A 19,706-nucleotide genomic window follows, 5' to 3' on the forward strand; every position below is an offset into this window, starting at 1 on the left:
AGTGGGAATACAGGAAAAGGAGCCATTCCTCTGCCTGGGGAGTTAAACAAATCTTTGTTCCCAGAGGACGTGGATGACCTCAGCCTTGGAGGATGGGGCGTTTGCCCTGAAGGCAGGTGGGTTAGGGTTAGAGGGGCGAACCACTAATGAGCAACGGTGTGCAGGTGTAAAATTCCCGCTTGAGGCTGGAGCAAGCCACTAGAGTTGCCCCTTTGGGACCAGGCCACGTGTCCCGTATTTCCCGGGAGGTGGGTGTGGGTGGCCTGACAATGGCATTGTAATGAATAGACTCATCCTGTTGGGCTCCATTTAGAGCCATTCTGTGCAGAGACAAGACGTGATGGATCTTCTCCGCACGTGCATTTCCAAAAGCACCAAGGGAAATCTAGGGCCCAGGTGCCAAGCGAGCGCCCCAGGTTCTGGCCTTCAGGAGAGAGCAGGGTACCGGCCAGCACTTACATCACCCGCAGGTCAAGTGCCTGGAGTGTCTCTTGGCACAACGCAGAGCCTCCCAGCTCCCTGTTCCAGGACGCAGTCCCTCCCCTCCTGGCCCGGGAGCCGGCCTGCCTGCCTGCCTGGACCCTGCCCCCAGAATTGGAGACGAGAGGCTGGGCGGGCTGCTTGGGGGCCCTTAGCTGCCCGCCGTCCTGCTGGCTCAAGCTCCCCAGGTGTTGCGTCGTGCACAGCCGGGGAGGCCCAGTCTTCAGTGTTTGCCCAGCTCTCAGACCGTCGTTTCCTGCTCAGATTTGGGAATTTTCAGGCCTAGAGGGAAAGTCCCTCGAGAGGAATGTTAGAAAGACAACACCGGATCCGCTTGGAGAGCGCGGAAAGGAAGGGAAGGAAAATCCGCAGCGAGAGCGAGGCAGGGCGCGAGGCGGTGGAGGACGCGCTGCTTTCCCGAGTTGAGCACAGAAGACCAGGCGACTGGAAGACAGGCGGAGAAGCCCAGCCCGAGGGTGGGGGCGGGGAGGCGGCTCAGTGGGCCTCTGGAGTGTGTGTGTTGCGAGTGTGTGTGTGTGTGTGTGTGTGTGTGTGTTGCGCGCGCGCCTGGCGCCTGTCCAACGTAATTTCCCATAAACCACATGCCTAAGTCGCTTAAAAAGGCTGTGCCGAGGAGCTGGCGGAGCCGGCTGGGGAAAGTGAAAGTTCGCCTGTTGCTCTCCGCGCTGTAGCCGGCTCTCCCCACTCCCGCGACAGCGGCCCGGCCCTCGGCGGGGCGCAGACTCCGCGGCGGCTAGCTAGCGAGCAAGCGAGAGAGGGCGGCCGACGCGCCCGGCCGGGACCCAGCTGCCCGTATGACCGCGCGGGGCGCCGCCGGGCGCTGCCCTACCACGGTAAGAGGCGGTCGTAGCGCAGGGCCGGGCAGGGTTTGGTGCTCGGCGGCCACGCGGCCCCTCGGACCCGAATGCCCGCGCGCGCCCGCTGCAGAGGCTCTTCGGTGGGCTCCTGTCGCGGTCTTCCCATCTTTGCGTGCAGGCTGCCCCGAGGCCCCGGGGGCGCTCGGGCTGAGATCCACTGCGGCCCTGCCGCTGCTGCTGGGGCTGCAGCGCTTGTCCAGGGAAGGGAAGGCGGCTCATCCTACTGCACGGAGGGCTACACTGAGCCACCCGCTGGCCAGAGAGGAGGGTTTGCAGCTCCGTGTCAGCCAGGGGCCCCTGCCTCTCCCTTCTGACAGACCGCTGCAGAGGGACTGGCTGAGTGGCAGTGCATTGAGTGTGGCGCCTTCTCCAGGGGGCACCTTCCCCATCGACCCCACACATGCTTTCAGGTTCTGCTGGGGAGAGTGCGCTTCTGGATGGAGAAAGTTCAGGGGTCATCAGCTTATAGAATTGTGCCCAGGAACTGCTGGCAGAAGGAAAGGTGCAGGGCAAGCCGCTACTTGTCCCAGCTCGCAGACGGAGCTGATGGGGACTTGGGTGGCTGAGTCAAGTCTGTTTTGGAGGGACCAGACCCCAGAGTTGCCCGGGGATAGCTCTGAATCTTTTTTGCAAACTCAGGTGCAGTTGTCCGGGGGAGACGCTGGGCTTGGAGGGGGTGGAGGAAGGTGTTGGGGAGCGGTGGACAGGGGCTGCTCGGGACTGAATGGAGACAGCAGGCAGCAGCTGCCATAGCTCCTAGAAAGTGCAGGGTGGCACTGTTAAGGAACATAAGTGGCCTCCCAGTGGGTTCGCTTCTGAGGAGCCCTGGAGGAGAATGGGAGGGGAAACCTGGGAGAAGAGAAGCAGGAAAGCATTTGGAAGGTCAGGGAGGGGTTGCAGGTGGGGTGAGAGGGAGGGCAGAGCAGATCCACTGGGGAGGAAGAGCCCGACCGAGAGGGGAGATAGGGCGGAGCAGGGAACCGGGGAGGGCGAGGTGACAGGCTGCAAGACCGAGACAAGGAGCCGGAGGGGAGACCGTGAGGCAAGAGAAGAAAAGTAAAGGGGGCGGCTGGCTTTGGACAGGGCAGCCCGAGGGTGCGCTTATGCCCAGGTCTCTCCAGGGACGGTCCGCTGGGAAGATGGAACGGGCTGGGAGGCCGTGAGGATGGACAGCTGGGAGGAGATGTGCCGCATCTCTCTGAGCCCTCCGCAGCGGTTCCTCCCTGGCTGCCCTAGAGCTGAGGCCGGTGGGTGGGAGGGAGAGAGGAGGAGGGAGAAGAGGCAGCCTAGCCAGATGCGAGCTAGAGCGTTAACCCTTGGGTGCCCGTCCAGATCTCCCTCTGAGGCAAAATTGGGCTCCCGGGAGCAGGGATGGCCCCCTTTGGCCATCTCCAAAGTCAGCCTCCCCCGTGGGGGCTGCACTCTCCTCACCCCGATGCCCGAAAAAGCACCCAAAGCCAGGCAGCCCTGGAGGTTAAACACTGCCCATCCCTTGAAGTGCCTGCGACAGGGGTGTCCTCCTGAGCATCCCCTGGGCCTCAGAGACTCAGCGGCAGCCAGCCTGGCCCCCCCCCCCCCCCCGCACCTGCACGGCCCAGTTTCCTGAGGATCTGGACAGTTGCTCCTTCCCAGGGCTACCTCCCCCGGCGCCCCCACCACCATGACTCTCCTCCCCCCTCCACATTCTTCCTCCCCCAAGTCAGGCCAGGACCCCCTCAGCATCCCTGTGCACAGTGGGACTGCGCATGCCGTGCCTCTTCCCTGCAGGTCATCCCTTCCCTCCGGGGCATCAATTCCTCCCCATCTTCCCAGGCCTCACTGAGGCCCCTCCTGGCTGCAGCCTCCCTGGTAGCCCAGCCAGGACCTCTTCTCCCTGGTAAGAGCTGGCCAACATTTGAGCTTTTAGTCATATGTAAATCAGCATGCCGTTGTGGGCTGTTTCCTAGCCTCTTTGTGTTTTTCCAACGTGCTGTTCACTTGCTATATTTGTCTCATTATCTGGATTACTGAGGCAGAGCCGGGAGCCCAGGAAGGTGCCGGCCCTCACCCCACCCTGACAGCACTTCCTGAATCTCAGGGCATCCTCGGCCAGGAGGCGCCCTCCAGCTGGGGACAGAAAAGCCTGAGGTTTTTTCTCTATCTCTGGCTGGAGAAGGGGAGGCTCAGGGCCAGAGAGAGAGGGCTGAGGGGCGAGGAGGAAGGAGAGAGGAAGGAAGGGGACAGCAGGGTGTTAGGAGCCAGTCCCACCACTCAGGGGCTCAGCAGCTAGTGAGTCAGTTGGGTGCTAAAGAGTGGAGAGATCTCAGAAAACACCCTGGCCCTCGTTAGCTGACTGGCTGGATGCGGAGCCGACAGCGCTCCAACAAGCAGGTGCCAGCCGAGTGGCCTAGCGCTGGCGCCACTGCCGCCGCCGTCTCTGGTTAATTTCAGTGCGCACATGCACGCGGCCAGGGCTCCAAAGGGCTCCAGCATGGGGTAGGTGCCCAGGGAAACTGAGCGTAGGCCCCTGGCTTTTTTGGTAGCAGAGCCAGACCCGCGTGGAATCAAGTGGAAGGAAAGACTGAGCCCGAGGGAAATGTCTCTGGCTTCGAGTCTAGAGGCCAGTGCACGGACATGAACTTGAGAGGAATGGGCAGCTCACAAGATACCTGGCTCAGTGCGCGATGCTGCAAGAACAGAAAAATGGGTAGAAGCAAGTCCTACACTCAAGGAGTTTCCTGTGTGACTGGAATTGGGATTAGCAGGCCTGCCACCCAAGCCCTTATCACAGGCCCTTGTGGAGTAACACTTGGCCTGAGTTCTTCTGGGAAGGTTTCTTGGAGAAGGTGACATTTGGGTTGTCATCGAGGGAGAGCAAGCTTGTGCAAGGCTGTTAGGCAACCTGAAGAAAGCTGGATTTGGGGAATGCTGCGTCCTGGGGTGAGGGGTGGAGCCGGTAGCCCTGCAGGCTCCAGGGTGTGGGGGTTCCCAGGGAGAGTGAGAGCTGGGGAGAAACGTGGCTGTCTCTCTCTCAGACATGGCTGCTGGTCTCTATCCTGGTGAGCAGTGGTATTGCCCAGGGGACGGAGCACTGTGACAAAATGATCGGTGACGGACACCTGCAGCTCCTGCAGCAGCTGGTGAGTGTGTGGCCCCGCCCACCCCGCTTTCTCTGCTCCAAGGACACTGAGGCAGGAGCCAATGGGACGAAGAGAGGGGTGGCAGGCAGAGAAGGAGGGCTGTGCGGGTTGTGCCTACACTGATGGTCCCCCTCACCGACCTTCTCAAGGTCAAGGCCTCTGACCGCCAACCCGAAGCCCCCTCTCACTCCCCTGAGGCAGGGGACAGGGTGGGCTGCCAGCTGGTTGCCCGGGGGAATGCTTGCCAGGACGCTGAAGTCCCTCAGTGGGATGCGTCCTTGTCCTCAGAGGGGCCAGCCCAGTCTGCCTGCTGTGCCCAGATGTTGTCTCCCGCTCCCGGATTCCCAAACGTGACGCCAGCCCAGCGGCAGGCCCTCCGCCAGTCCTGGAGCGCGGGCTCGTGCCTAACTCCCAGCCCTACGCCCTCACAGCCCTGGCTCTTGCCCCAGCCCTAGGGCCAGGATGGCTGCTCACCCTGGCCACGAAGGAGCCTGTGCCTCACTCTGACTGGGCCAGCAGAGTCACCAACAGTTCCGAACGTGACTCAGCCAAGCAGAATCAGGTTGCTGTCACGGCTGCTGTCTTGCTCAGGGGAGAACTGACCATCTCCCTGGCCAGCCAGACAGGGTGGGGTGCCACTGGCAAAGGCCAGCTCTAGGGCCCTGAGCTTGGAGCCTGCAGGCTGGGCTGCCTGCCTCACTTACCACCTCCCCCGCACTGCCCCTGCTCCTTTCCTCCTGCATGCAGCTGCCACAGAAAGCTAAGGGGGACGGGGAGCCCCTCCCCAAGGCTTCGCATCACAGAACCACTGCCCCGGGGGCCAGCCGGGGCATTAACTCCAGCCCTTACAGATCCTGAATCCTCAGAATTTGTCTAGCCTCTGCTTGAATTCCTGCCGCGACAGGGAGCTCACTCCCTCTCTAGGAGGTTATGTCCCGTATTCTCTCTTAGATAGGTCTTCCCTAGAACAAGTTGGCATCTGTCAGATTCCACGAAGTGGGAGGTAGGAGGCAGAGACTTCCTGTCCCTCTGCGGCCTTCCCTTGGGCATGTGGGAGGCACAGGTCTCCCCGTGCTTGTCTTTCCAGGTGTGGTTGTGGGAAGGTGGGTGAGGAGCAAACTCCGATCCACCCAGAAGCTCTAGTGCCCGTTGTCAGGCAAGCTCAGTCCAGCTGCGGACACCCTGCCACCCTGGCCTGCTCTCTCTTACAGATCGACAGTCAGATGGAGACCTCGTGCAAAATCTCCTTTATGTTTATAGATCAGGAGAAGGTGGTGAGTAAGGGCTCTTTTCAGCGCCCAGCTGGGGTGCTCTTCTCAGGGTGGGTGCATGTGGGAGCGCGAAGGCTGGAGTAATCCTAGAGCTGGGTGCGCCGAGGTGTGAGCACCCCTGGGTGCTCAGCATGGGGCGCCAGGGCCCAGGGCTGGGCAGAGGGAGGGGCTCACGTCCCCAGCTGCCCTCTTCTCCTGGCACGTGTCAAGACCTTGCTGTGTTCCGGGCACATTCCTAACTCAGTCTTGATGGAACCACTGTGTGGTACACTCGTCCTGTTTATTGTGCCCAGAGAGACCAAGGGAGCACAGCTAGTAAGCAGTGGAGGTCTGATTTGAACGCCGGCAGGCTGTCTCTGGGGCCTGAGGCAAACCCATACTTCTGGGTCACTTCTGCTTTGCTTAAGGATGTCACCTCCGACCAGCAGACAGACCAGTCGCCAGGGGGCTGGTCCAGCCCTTTCCCTCTTCCTCCTGCCCCACCCCAAAGCAGGCACCGAGTGCAGCCAGGGTGGCCTCCCCATCGGCTGTTTGCACAATTTGAAGAGCTGCCCAAACGCCCTCACTGCTGCCAGTGCACCCCTCGTCCCACCACTAAGGGGCGCTCTCGGAACCCTAACCGGCTACTTCCTCTTCCTTCCCCCATACCTGTCCGGGCTCCCCCTGTCCCCCACCCCACTGTCCCTCCAGAAGACAGCCTAGGTAGCTTAGCCTGGGGTTTATAAGCGCCAGTCTCCACCCTACAGCCCCAACCGCTACTCCCATTCCCTGCTCCTTCCTGCCCCCGAGCCTTTGCACAGCTCTTCCCAGTGCCCGCAGTGCCTTTCCAGCACCCGCCCCCGTCCCAGCCCTGACTCTGGGTGTGTTCCTCTCTGCGCCTCGTACAAACTCGCCTGGTGCCAGAGCTCATTCCCACGTGCCTGACCCACACACGCTCCTGTCAGATCTGGAGACCACCTCGAAGTCCAGAGAATACTCTCTCTATTTCCTTCATCCGGTGCTAGGAATACGGAGCTAAAGCAGAGCCTCCGTGGAGGTGGCTGCCACCTGCAGGGAGACCAGGCCCTGGGGTTCTTCCTGGGACCGCTGTGGCCTGCAGTGTTAGAAGGAAGCACGTGGAAAAGGGCTTTCTGTGGAGGCAGGCCAAAGGAGAGGCAGAGAGAGAGAGAGAGGCAGAGAGAGAGAGAGAGAGAGAGAGAAGTTCCCCAGAACCTCCCCTCCTAGGCTCCTTCCAGAAATCTGAAGCTCTCTCTAAACAGAGCCCACACTGCCCCCTGCACCGCAGTGCCAGATCCCAAAGAGAGAGAGAGAAAGGCTAACCAAGAGCAGTGTCCTCCTTAGCCTCTCCCCTGGGGTCGGGGCCAGGGCCAGGGGCAGGATTGAGGTCAGGGTAGGGCAGGCTGCAGCCCCCCTTCTGCTGGGGTGGGGGCATCGGGCACACAGCCGCGGGTCCCCGCCTCATCGGCCAGACCATCAACTCCGGGTTCTTTTCCAGGAAGACCGAGTGTGTTACATTAAGAAGGCATTTTTCTTGGTGCAAGACATACTGGAGAACATCATAAACTTCAAAGACAACACCTCCAATGCCAACGCCCTCTCCAACATCCAGGAACTCTCTGTGAGGCTGAACAATTGCTTCCCCAAGGACGAAGAGCAGGACAAGGTAGGAGGGGCCTGGAGCCCGGAGCCCTGCGTCAGGGCGCAGGGTGGCTGTGGCGGTCCCCTCCCTGCCCACATGCTCAGAGCGCATGCGCTTCCTCACCTCGAGTCTTGCTGCTCACTCGCTGTCTCCTTCCTGCCTTCATTCCCCTCACCTTCGCCCTGGACGTCCGGGCCGCAGGCGCAGCGCTAGGCCTTGACTAGTGTCTTCACGAACAAGCGCTGCCTGGTTCCGAACCTCACGGGGCGGGTCGTGCATAGGGATGGGCAGCCACGAACACACCATAGCACGAGCAAACAGAATGACAAAGCATGAGGGCCCTTCCTTCCTTCCTTCCACAGATAGTTGGTGAGCGCCCACTCTGTACCGGGCGCTGGTCCAGACACCAGGAAACAAAATGGAAGCAAAAATCCCCACGTTCATGGAGCTTATGTTGGGGGGCTTTGGGGGCAGCGAGACAGTGAACAAAGCAGGTCGAATAGGGGGTGCGCCTCCGGAGGGGGCGGCTGCGCTGCAGAAGCAGAAGCGGAGACCAGGGAGGGGAAGGTGGGAAGGAGGTGAGGGTGGGAGCCCCACCTGGGAGGGAGAAGCAGGGCTCTGATTTAAAAGGGGTGGGGAGGAAGAGGCAGGGAAGGTTTCTGAGTAAGAAAACAATCATTTGAGGCCCACCGATGGGCGAGTCGGGGAGCAACGAGGCTGGTCAGAGGAATCATTGGGGACCCAGAGGCTAGGCAGCAGGCAGCGTGGACAGGAGGGGTGGAGAGGAGAGGGGGCCGGAGCCGGATCCCCTGGGTCCTAACGACGTGGGGTTTGATGTAAAGAGTGAGGGGCAGCCCTGGTGAAGAGGGCAGTGGGCAGGCGGGGGACCTGACCTAATTTGTGTGTGAGAACATTCTGGCTGCTGTGCGGGGAGGCCTGGAGGCTGGGAGAGCAGCAGGAGGCCCTGGTCCAGACAGAGCCCGGAGGCCAGTGCCAGTGGCGCTGGTGGTGCCGTCTCAGGGGGAACAGAAGGAGAGGAGGCGACACTGGAGGGGCTCGGCTCCAAGGAGCGAGACAGAGGTCAGCAGAGGGAGCGTGGGATGGAGGGCGGAAGCCTGTTTTAAGGAGGTATTCAATCTGTGATTTTCCAATGTTAATGTGCTTCAGAATCACTTGGGGAGCTTATTTAAAATGCAGATTCCCAGTGTGCGCCGTAGAGGGTCTGATGCACTGGGTCTGTGAGTGGGCCCAGGGACTGGCATTTCAATGAGGCGCCCACCCTGCGGCGGGACATGCATGAACGCCGGTGGCCCAGGAGGGCCGGAGCCGTGAATCGGGAGGAGCTAGTCCCCAGCGGGCTTGGCTGGGCAGGCATTCGGAGCTCCTGAGGGGGGCGGACACTCTGTTTTCCCATGAAGAAAGGCCCGGGAGCCAGCTAGCTCTGCTCTCACATAGCCCTGGGGGAAGCTGGCAGGGACTGGCGTTCTGACTCTGCAGAGGAGGAAATGGGCCCAAACTGGGTAGTCCCTTCGGGCAGTGTCTCCAAGCTGGCGAGTGATAGGACAGACCAGGTCTTCTCATCCCCACCCCTTTTGTCGTCTGCCTGGTAAACACCGACGAAGGGCCTACTACGCACAGGCACGGGCGGGCACACAGCGATGCCCGCCACTTCACAGCCCCGTCCAGTTATTCCCCGTGCTGCTCAGTTTAAGGGGAAGCTTGGTGTCTGGAAGGCATGGGCAAGGAGGCCGTAGATGAGGCCACGGGCATGCATGGCGCTGTCTGGCCTGTGTGGCACCCGGGCGGGCCCAGGACAGAGCCTGGAGGAGTGCCAGCATTCAGAAGTCAAGGGCAGGAGAGGAGCCTGGGCAGGAGGAGCCTGAGAAGGAGCTGCCCGAGAGTCAGGAGGGAAGGGAGTGTGGGTGAGGTTTCTCAGAGCGCCGGTGGCTGTGGGGAGCCTGGGTCCCCCGAGTAGAAGAGAAGGGGGGAGAGCGCTTTGGAACTCCTTCCAAAACACCAACACGGAAGAAGCACAAACAGCCCCAGGGCCCGCCCCAGGCCCTTCTCCACACCACAGCACCACCGCCCCTCCCCAGCAACCCCTCACACGTGTTCTCTTTGCTCTGAGGCTGAGGCCAGCCGTTCCTGGCAGGGCCAGCAAGGGGCTGCAGGACCGGCCCTGGCTGCCCTCTCGCAGTCGCATCTCCCGCCCCTCTCCTCCTGGAGGGCAGGACCCTAGTCAGTCTAGCCTTCTTGTACTCTTTTGGCAGTGCAGGCTCTTTTCTGCCTCAGGACCTTTGCACAGTCTGTTCCCACTGCCTGGACAGCCCTCTCCAGCTCCGCCTCCTTTCCTGGTTAACTTTTGCTCATCCTGTAGTGCCTCCTTAGGGACATTCCCGCCCCACCCCCCCGCCCAGCCCTCTTCCTACACTCTGGGACCATTCAGCACTCCTTCACAGGGCTCCCTGTGCTTGGAACAATGGGTTTAGTGCCTGTGCCTTGTGGGGCTCAATGTCCAGCTTGGCCAGGGACCACCTCTCTCATTCATTGCATGCTTCCCAGGTAACTGCCACATGCCTGACACGTCTCTGTGCATGGAGGGCATCCCTCCTGGCCTCGGGGCTGATTCTGCCGCAAGCCAGGGGGGAGGGGAGGGAGAAAATCAAAGAGGAAAAGGAGGCAGATGTGGCAAAAGCCCAGGGAGTTTGACAGACAAGCTGGAGGCACAGGGTCAGTGGTCACTCTCACGCGGGGGAACCTACTCTCCTTCCAGGCCTGTGTCCAAAATTTCTCTGAGTCACCCCTCTGGTTGCTGGAGAAGATCAAGAATGTCTTTAGTGAAATGAAGAATCTTCTTAGAGACAAGAACATTTTCAGCAAGAACTGCAGCAACAGCTTTGCTGAATGCTCCAGCCAAGGTAAGCTCCAGAGGGCCAGCAAGTGTGAGGCTGGGGGAGGGCGTGTGGACCGGGGCAGGGATTGGGGGGTGGGACATGGGGCTGGAGGGACCCCAGGGAGGCAGCCTGGCTGCTACTTGTGCTCCTGTGTGTGTAGACGTGCTTGTCCTGTGTACATATATGGCTTTGTGTACCTCTGGGTGGTCTCGAGCACATGTCTCTCCTGACATGTGTGTGCATGTACACCTACATGTGTCTGCATGTCAAGGCATCAAGAAGGACCGTGCTGGTGGCTGTGAAACTAGGGAGTGGAAAGGGGGGCCCTCTTGGAGAGCCCCGCAGGCATGGCAGCTTTCCCCACCAGCTCTGCAGGCTGGCTGAGCGTGCGGGGGGTTCCGTGGAGAGCGCAGAGGCTCCGTGTGGAGTCGGGGTCCTGCCCCGGGACCCCTGCTGCGAGCCACCAGGATACCCTGGCTCCGGAAGTCCTCAGGATGCCTTGAGTGTCCCCTCAAGGGACAGGCTGGATTGGAAGTCTGAACGTCATCCAAACTCTCCCAGTGCTGGCACCAGCGGCACACGTGTTCCCCGCGTGTCCTCGTCTCTGCGTCCTGTGTCACGTGTGCCCTCCTCCACGCAACCTTGTTCCCCGAGGCAGACACTGCGGCCCTGACACCTGTTGATGGCCAAGTCCAGTCTCCTTGTTTCCATCCCGAGGCCTCCATCCTTGCCACGTTCCAGCCCCAGCCTGTCCCCGCCCGTGGCTACGGCAGCGTGGCCCTTGCTGTGCATGAAACCACCTTGCTGCTTCTAGCCGGCTCAGTGTCTTTGGGGCTTGTGGGTGTCTCGTGTTGTCCTTGAGGCTGCTGCTCAACCTCCTGGCCGGCCGCGGCTCACCCCTGGCTTGGCGTGTGGCCGGCTGGAACTCCAGGAGGGCTGTGCTCTGCTCTTCACCGACCCGACCCCTGCCTGTGCCTCTGAACCCTGCTCCTTCCTGCCTGCCTGAACACCCCGCAGCTTGCCCCCTCCCTGTCTGCTGCCAGTGACGCAAGCATTGGCTCCGGTGCTGTCCTGTCCTCAGCCCCAGGGCTGAGTCGGGGGACGTGGGGCCTCCCAGACCCTCACCCCTCTCCAGTGCCTCTGGGAGAGCTGTGCTAGAAGCTGGTGACTCTATCTCCTCCCCGTCTTTCTCTCTCCCTCTCTGTGGTTCTTTCAGATGTGGCGACCCAGCCTGATTGCAACTGCCTGTACCCCAAAGCCACCCCTAGCAGTGACCCGGCCTCTGTCTCCCCTCAGCAGCCCCTTGCCCCCTCCAGTGCCCCTTTGGCTGGCTTGACCCGGGCTGAGGCTGAGGGGGCAGAGGACAGTTCCCTCTTGCCCAGCGAGCAGCCCCCTCGCACAGTGGACCTGGGCAGTGCCAAGCAGCGACCACCCAGGAGCACCTGCCAGAGCTTTGAGTCATCAGAGACCACCCCAGGCGACGAAGGAGACCCCACAGGAGGTTCACCTCAGCCCCACCCCCCTCCCGGGGACCCTGTCCCTGGGTTGGAGGATGTTCTCGATTTTGTGCTGAGTACGGACTGGGCCCCAGAAGAGGCCTCTGGAGAAGCTAGTGAGGGTCTTGGACGCCAAGGGCCAGAGCCTTCCTCCTCCAGGCTGGGAGGAGGCCGTGCCCAGGCAGAGAGCACCAGACCCAGTGACATCATTTCAGCATCTCCATCCTCCGGGTCAGCCGAGGGCTGGCCACCAGCGGATGGAACTGGCACCTCCCTGCCCCAGTTGGGCCCTGTGAGACCCACTGGCCAGGCCCGGAGTCACACACCTGAGAAGACAGACCATCCCACTCTGCCACCTGGAGACCACCCGGAGCCAGGTTCTGCCAGGACCCCGTCACTGCGCCCGAAAGGCCTCAGCCGTCCCTCCACCCTCTCCGCTCAGCCAAGGCTTCCCAGCAGCCACACCTGGGGCAGTGTGCTGCCCCTCGGGGAGCTGCAGGGCAAGCGGAGCGCCAGGAGTGCCAGGAGCACCAGGGCACAGCGGAGCCCTGCAGGGCAGGAAGGAGGAGGAGCTCGTGAGGGGGCGGCCCTGGCCCACGCCCATTTTAACTCCGTTCCTTTGACTGACACAGGCCCTGAGCCGCCCCCCGCACCCCAGCACCGTGAGTCTCTCATCCGCCCGCTGGCGTCCGGGGGCGGCGTCATCCTGGTCCTGCTGGCCCTGGGCGGCCTGCTGTTCTACGGGTGGAGATACCGGGTAAGAGGAGCCCGATGACAGAGACGGGCATCTCATGGGGACAGTGGCACAGCCAGGTGGAGGAGCAAGTCCAGCTGGCAGCAAGCTGGCTGGGGCTCGGCCTGGTGCTCCAGATGCACAGACACAGGAGGCTGATTGAGCAAAGGTGGGAGGGGGCAGGGGTCAACATGGAGCGAAGACAGGGAGGGCTCGGGCTGTGAGGCCAACAGGGAGGGCTGGGCAGCAGGGAGTGGGAAAGAATCTTCCTGGGCCAGAAGCAGGCTGAGAACCCAGGTGGGAGGAAAGTGAGGCTGTGTGGGCCTGGGCCAGGTGTTCCCTGGGGCCGGGGGACCTCAGGCTAGGAGACAGCCTGCAGGGGCCCGTCAGGGAGCTCCTTGGCCCTGTGGCTGGTCCCCACTGCTGGGCAGCTGGGGAAGACTTGGGGAACTCTCACAGACGCCCCAGCTAGCCCTGCCTGGGGGTGGGGCCACGCTCCCTCCAGCTCCTCAGTGAGCCCGCTGTCCTCTGTCCCCAGAGCCATCGTTGGGATCCTCAGACAGTGCACCCTCCCATGGAGCGACCCGAGGGCAGGTGAGGCTCTGTAGGCGCCGGGGCCTTCTGGGCGTCTCTTTCCCCTCTGGGTTTGGGGGAGACTACCCTCCACTTGCTCGGAGGCTGTGGGGTTCAGAACAGGATTGGAGGGTGGGGAGGGGGAAGGGTGTCTCTTCTTTCCTATTTATCTGGGATCTTTCCTGATTTCCTCTTAGGGTTAGGTCTTGGGGGTCTTCTAAACCTGAGAGGGTTAGAGCCCCCGTGCGGGGGGTGGGGGGCGAACTTCCGGGTTTCCTCACTGCTCGGCCTCTGCTGGTGGGGTCTGACGCCACCCCATGCTCTGCCCGCAGCCCCCTGACCCAGGATGAGGACAGACAAGTGGAAGTTCCGGTGTAGAAGGAATTCTAAGGTAAGACCCTGGCTCTGGAGCTCTCTCTACCCCTGAAAACGAACTGCGTCCTTTTCCAGTCACCCTCACTTGGTGACACCACCAGCTCCCTGGAGGTCCACGCACTCACTCACTCGCGCCCCTCTGTCCTGCTCCGCCTTCCATTGGTCCCCAGGGCTGGCTGACGCCCCCTTTCCGGGGCCTCAGGACCCCTCCGTTCCCTCCGCCCCTCTGAGGCCAGGCACTGTTCTGTCTGCACTGGGTCATTATTTCTGCCTCGGGCTTCCAGTCCTCCTGCCCCCGTCCACACGCCACAGCCACCCAGCTCCTCTTGTGTGAGGTCCCTACCCTCCTGGAGAATGTCAGTAGCTGTGCATCGCCAGCCACTTCCAGCCACTCTTCTCAGCTTGGCTCCCAAGCTCCATCCGCAGCTGCCCCCCACGTGCCTCTTGCCACTTTCTTCTCCGCTTGCACCCTGGTTGGGCCCGTCTCTCCCGCCAAGATCATCCCTGCCTCCCTGCGTTCAGATTCATGCAGTTGTAGAACCTCAGTCTTGGAAGGGCTCTCAGAGGTCATGCGGCCGAGCGTCCCACCCCCAAGGGGCCTCCTCCCCTCTCTGCCTTCCTAACGGGGATCCAGCCAGCTTCCGATCGCACACTCCCAGAGCCAGGCCAGCTCCCTGCCATCGGCCAGTAGCACCATGAGGAAGTCCTTCCTCATGGGATGCTTTTAACCTGCTTTCTGGCCACCTCCTCCCCGCCCCCCGATGCTGGTCGTCCCCCCAATTCTCATGAGAGCCCTCTGATATCTGAAGTCAGTTATCCACGTCCCCTTTAAGAATTCTCTAAGCTAAGTGTGGCCAAGTCCCTCAAACATTCCTTATGTGATGTGGTTTTCAGACCCCTCACCATCCCGGTCGCCCTCCTTTGGACACACTCGTTTGTCAATGTCCCCCTGAGAATGTGGCGCCCGGCCCTGGACACAGTGCTCCAGACCCTGTCTGACCAGCTCAGAGTGCAGTGGGACCGTTGCGGTCCTTGATCTGGACAGCGTTCTGCTACTCGCACAGATTGAGATTGCATTAGCTTTTTCTTTTTTAAACGACTGCATCACACCGTTGTCATATATTGAGCATGTGATCTTTTAAACCCCCAGTTACCCCCCGCCCCATCAGCCTCTGTCAAGCCAGACCCCTGTCCTGTACTTGGGCACCTCAATGGTTTTCACCGAAGTGCAGGGGTTCATATTCGTCCTTGCCAAAACCACCCCATTGGGGTCTGCCCACTTTGTCCCCCCCCCACCGCCCCCCGTACCTACAGAAGTTGTTTCCATCCTAATTCTGTCTTCCGGGCCCTTCCAAGTGAGTCTGCCGCACGCTGACGGCCGCCTTCCGTTGTCCTCACCCACGTGGTTGATAAAAGACCCTGGTTCCCCGGCTCCCGGGCCAGGTGGCCCCGCCCTCCGCCCCGCCCTCCGCCCCGCCCACAGCCAGCCCCAGGAAGCCGTCCTGATACCGCCACCACCCTCCGGTAGCTCCTCCAGTTCACACCCCTCTGCTCTCTTGTATTTGGTTAATACTGTATCGACTTGCACAGACTTGGATGTTGTTTTTATACATTTCAATTCCTGTTTTACGTGTATGTGTACATTCTGCACTCCCGAGAAGGCTGTAAGCCCCTTGAGGGCAGGGACTGTGCCTCCCGCTGTTTTTGCATTTCTTTTCCCGGCCTGGGTTCTAAACCAAAGAGGGCTTCTCTGCACTTGCCAAGAACTCAATAAATGTTGACCGACTGGCTTCAGGGCTGACTGACCCATTGACTCTGGCCAGCTGTCTCTAACTGACCAGCCTTCTGGCTGACCAGTTAGCCGGCTAACTAACTGATGCTGACTGGTTGACCAGCAGGCTGGGTGGCTCTGACTGGCCAATGGACTAGCTAGTAGCCAGTCTAACTGGTTAGTTGTTGATTGGGGAGTTGATTGGCTCACTGGCCGGCGGGCTGAGAGCCTGATTGGCTGACTGGCTGGCTGGCAGACGAGTTGGGCACCCCATTCAGCTTTGCAGTCACACCCTGTGCCAAATGCAAGTCAGCACCCTAGGGGCTTCCCAGGTGCAGGGCGACAGTCTGGGAGATTCCCTGGCAGGTAGGGAATCTGACAGATCTTCCAAGCCAGGGGAGCCCATTCAGAAGAGAGCGAAACTATTGCAGCTGGAATCCTGGGGTCAACCTTGTGGGTAGGGAGAGTGGGTCAGGCGGGAATGGGCAGGGCTGTGGGGATGACCCAGATCTGTCGGGACTGCCAGGCAGAGGGTGGACTGGGGTCCCCAGGGACTCTGTGGCTCATCCTCTGGAGGGTGGCCAGCCCACCCCCCGGGTCTTGGCCGTCTGCCCTGTGCAGTCTCACGCTCCTTTCCCTGCCTGCCTCCTCTCAGGCCTTCCTCCCCTCCAGGTTTCACTCAGAGAGGGAAGCCAGGGCAGGGGCCACATCCAAACGCCCGCCTTGGATCGGTGGCTACAGCCCCCTTAGGTGGGCTCCGGCCAGGCCCTAGGAGACTCAGGGAGGTTCAGGGCCGGCCCCACACTGACTGCTGCTCAGACAAGAGATGGGAGAGGGCCTCTCAGAAAGAAGACGTGACACCAGCCCCTCCAGTTCGGGGAACCAGGAGACGGGGCGGCAGGCTGGAGCTGGCCCACTCGGCCCTCCTTCCCTGCTGGCCCCGGCAGTGCCTGTGGCCCAGCTGTACCCAGCGTGGCTCTTGTCCAGTTTATGGCTCCCCCGTCCTCTCCCTCCAGAGCATGGGAATGGGCTGGGAGCCAGAGGCTGTGGTCCCATCTTTCCCCTTGCCCATCACGGGCTTGGCCAGGAGGGCCTGTGGACGGTCAGGGAGGGCAGCTCCACACAGGGGCCAAAGTCAGAGTGCTGGATGGAGTCCAGGGGATTTCTGGTCTGGGAACAAAGCGTTCTGAGGATGCTGGGCAAGGGGACAAGGATGGGGGTGGGGTGGGGGAGAGCAGGGCCCTGACTCCCATCCGGAAGGAGCACGCCAAGTGATAGGGAGGGCGTTTCCGTGTCCCGGGTCACTTCTAGCGCTTCCTCTTCAGTTGCCCCTGCTCCACTGTCCCGATGCTTGTGTGTGATGACCCTCTGTGATGACCGACGTGGAGCGGGTCTGAGAATTCTCTTCTTTGCTAGAGTTAGCAGCTTTCGCCCTGGGCTCCCTGGACCACGGCCAGCGAGCTGGTCTTGCCTGAGGAGGGGTCTCAGGACACTCAGGTGGCCCCGCCCTCCCTGTCAGACCCCTTCCCTTGAGCGATGCCTCCCTCGCCTCTGCTCAGAGCCCCACCAGGCTTCGTCACCTCCCTCTGTGGTCCCTTGTACCCAGGAGGAGGTAGGAGGTGAGGGCAGTCTGGCCGGTGGCTGGGACTCCTGCCAGAGAAAGCTGCCTGGTCCCTTGCGGCGGCTGGGGTGGCTGGGAAGGCGAGGGAGAGGACGGAAGGGAGGCCTGCCTGCAGCACCACCGCCGGCAGCCCACAGGGGTGCCGTGACTCCCCCCCCCCCCCCCCCCGCGCCCGTGTCCTCAGCCACCCCTCCCTCCGTCCCCACCCCGCTGACGAGCCTTTCTTTCTCTCTCCTACAGCTGGGCGCTCAGGACAGTCTCTCCACGGCAGGAGACCGCAGGGCGGGGGGTGCCCACCACCCTCCTCCTCAGCCATTCTCCCGGGGACACAGCCTGCCTACCACGAGAACGCTCGCCTGCCCAATGAGACCAGAGCAGCCAGGCCGGGGTCCCTCCGCCCTCGCCCCACAGACTCTGGACTGACTCGGAGGGAGCCGGAGGATGCCCCCCGCCGAGCTGCTGATATTTATCGTGGGCCCTGGAGGCTCCCACCCACGTGAGGGAGGCTGGCGAGCCCAGCCTAGCACCCTCCGCCCCTCAGGGGCTGCTCTGTCCTCCTACCCCCCCGCCAAGCCGGCCCCTGGGCCAGGGACCCAGAGGCCCGAGGATGTGGACAGTAGGGTGGGCACTGAGGAATGGAAGAGCCCTCGTGCCCAGAGGACCTGTTTGGTGCCAAGGGATGGATCCCTGCCCCAACAAGCAGGGACTTGTCCCGGAGAGAGAGGCATGCGATTCGCAGGGCGGGCCGGCGGCGGCCGGGTTTCCCGGAAAGGCATGCGGCCCGGACGATGGCGAGAGAAGGCCTGCTGGGCTCCGCTTGCCCGAGCGTCCTCTGCTGGTGCCCTCAGTGCCTGCCTGGCTCGAAATGCCAAGGCGAAGACCAGGTCTGGCCCTGCCCTGCCGCCCTGCCGGCATCTGCCAGGGCTCCTCTAGGGGGCTGCCCAGAGGCCCCCCGCCTGAAGGAAGCCATTGCACTGTGAAGACTGAACCTGCCTGCTGTACGGCCTGCCCATCCATCCCGTGAACGAACATCCGTCCGTCCTCCCGTCCCTCCAGCCTCTCCCCAGCTTCTGCACTGAGCGCCCGAGCCGGCCTCGCCCGTGGACCGCCGGAGCCCCGGAGCCCTGACCTTCTGCTGATCCTGCCTGTGACTCCCTGGGGTGGATCGGGGCGGGAGAGCTGCCTGGGCCGCCAGCCAGAGCAGGTCTCCAGGCTGTATTGTTGGCCCAGGTTTCTGCATTTTGCACTTTGATGTTCCCCAAAGGGAAGTGACTAGTGGGAGGGAGAAAAGGGAGGGGAGGGCAGAAACAGGCACAGGGAGGGTCTTTGAAATTATGGGTATGCCCCTGAGGTTGGGGGGAGGTGTCTGCACCCATGGCCTCTGCCACAGCCACAGCTGCAAGGCCACTGCCCGCAGGGACCTGGGCCTGGGCAGGTGGTCCCTGTTAGGAGCCTGGTAGGCAGTGATACCTCCAGCTCTCACCCCAGCCACCCACCCACGACTACCAGGACCAGGCGAGCCTGGGTGGGGGAGGGCCAGGACACCTGCTTCAAGTCTGCCTTGAGGGCCTTGGCTTCCTAGCCGGCCCACAGCTGTGGCTCCAGAGCTGAATAGCAGGTGACAGGGTTATCAATGGCCCTTGGTCCCTTTGTGCTGCTGTGTCCCTCCTCTCCTGCTCCCTGGGCCCTCCACTTGGAGACCCCGCCTTGCCTGGGCCCTGGGCTGGGGCCCACGACCTGCCTCCCCCGCCCGCCCACTGCTGCCAGCTGAGGGAAGGAGGCAGAGGACTTCCCCACGGGGCTCCTCCTTCTCGCCACAGACTCTAGATTTGATGCTAGAACATGTGTGTTTAAAAGTGGAAGGAAACAAGTCATTCCTCCCCCATCCCCACCCCTTAAACCTATAGTATTTTATAAGTCAAGAAAGCAAAGAGCTTCTGCAATGGGTTGGATTTGCTCTCTTGACCCAGGAACGGGAGGGCCCCGGCCACCTCTGGGCGGCCCCCCGGCCACCCGCACAGGAAACCCTTCTTTTTCTCTGAGAAAGCCGAGAGGGAACATTGGCTCACACACTGTGAGATTCTGTTTTTATACTTGGAAGTGGTGAATTATTTTATATAAAGTCATTTAAATGTCTATTTAAAAAATAGGAAGCTGCTTATATATTTAATAATAAAAGAAGCGCACAAGCTGCCAGGCGTGAGTCACGGGAAACGTTGTTTTTGGGGTGTGGGTGGCTTTTTCCGAGGTGCTCAGGGAAGGAAGCTGCTCCCCAGGTCCCAGCCCTTTACCGAAACCTCCCGCTCTGCTGCCTCCTGAGCACCCCGGTCTGCGTATCGGCTTAACCGGAAGACGACAGGAACCAGCGACCTCAGCCTGGCCACCAGCCGCCGCTGCAGCCCAGCCTAGTCCAGCCGGGGAAAGAGGCTGGGTGGGCTCTGTCCGAGGGCCAGGGGCTGCGAGGACCAGGCTCCGGACCTCTGACCCCTGCTGTCCAGGGCACAGGGAGCTGGCCAGGTCCTGGCATGGCCCCGGGGTGAATGGGCAGTGTGTCTGGGCTGGGAAGTGGGTGAGGATGGGAGGGGGAGCGAGCCAGCAGGCTGTGAGATCCCGCTGGCGGTGGAGAGGAGGCCGAGGATGGCTCGGTGAGGGGTTGGCAGAGGGAGGTTGGTGGGGAGCAGGGTGGTTGAAGCCCAAACATGCCCCTGGGGCCAAGCTGCGACAGGAGGGGCCTCCCCGCCCCTGGGAGTGTGGTGGGCCAAGTTTTGGATCGCTGGTTCCCCACGCTGGCTCCTGTAAGAACCACTTGGGTTGTTTCAGAAGACACTGATGCCCATGCCCACCCCGATGAACAAA

The 19,706-nt window shown here is 61.8% G+C and overlaps 1 protein-coding gene across 3 annotated transcripts; it reads left to right on the top strand.

Annotated features, from left to right (window-relative positions):
- Positions 1-673: 673 nt before the first annotated feature.
- CSF1 (colony stimulating factor 1) lies at positions 674-18,720 on the top strand. Of its 3 annotated transcripts, none has more exons than XM_036015979.1 (9): positions 674-1,334; positions 4,373-4,477; positions 5,689-5,748; positions 7,244-7,411; positions 10,161-10,305; positions 11,498-12,534; positions 13,049-13,104; positions 13,416-13,474; positions 17,091-18,720. In XM_036015979.1, exons 1-8 carry the CDS (start codon positions 1,296-1,298, stop codon positions 13,459-13,461), a joined length of 1,656 nt encoding a protein of 551 aa, XP_035871872.1. In that variant the 5' UTR covers positions 674-1,295; the 3' UTR covers positions 13,462-13,474; positions 17,091-18,720. The 3 variants fall into 3 exon arrangements, with proteins under 3 accessions (XP_035871872.1, XP_028359062.1, XP_035871871.1); XM_028503261.2 differs by having other exon boundaries at positions 675-1,334; positions 5,689-5,751; XM_036015978.1 differs by lacking the exon at positions 17,091-18,720 and adding an exon at positions 14,353-14,886 and having other exon boundaries at positions 675-1,334; positions 5,689-5,751.
- The last annotated feature ends 986 nt before the right edge of the window (positions 18,721-19,706 follow it).

This window comes from Phyllostomus discolor, chromosome 14, assembly GCF_004126475.2.
Source record: "Phyllostomus discolor isolate MPI-MPIP mPhyDis1 chromosome 14, mPhyDis1.pri.v3, whole genome shotgun sequence".
In the NCBI taxonomy this organism is placed as follows: domain Eukaryota; kingdom Metazoa; phylum Chordata; class Mammalia; order Chiroptera; family Phyllostomidae; genus Phyllostomus; species Phyllostomus discolor.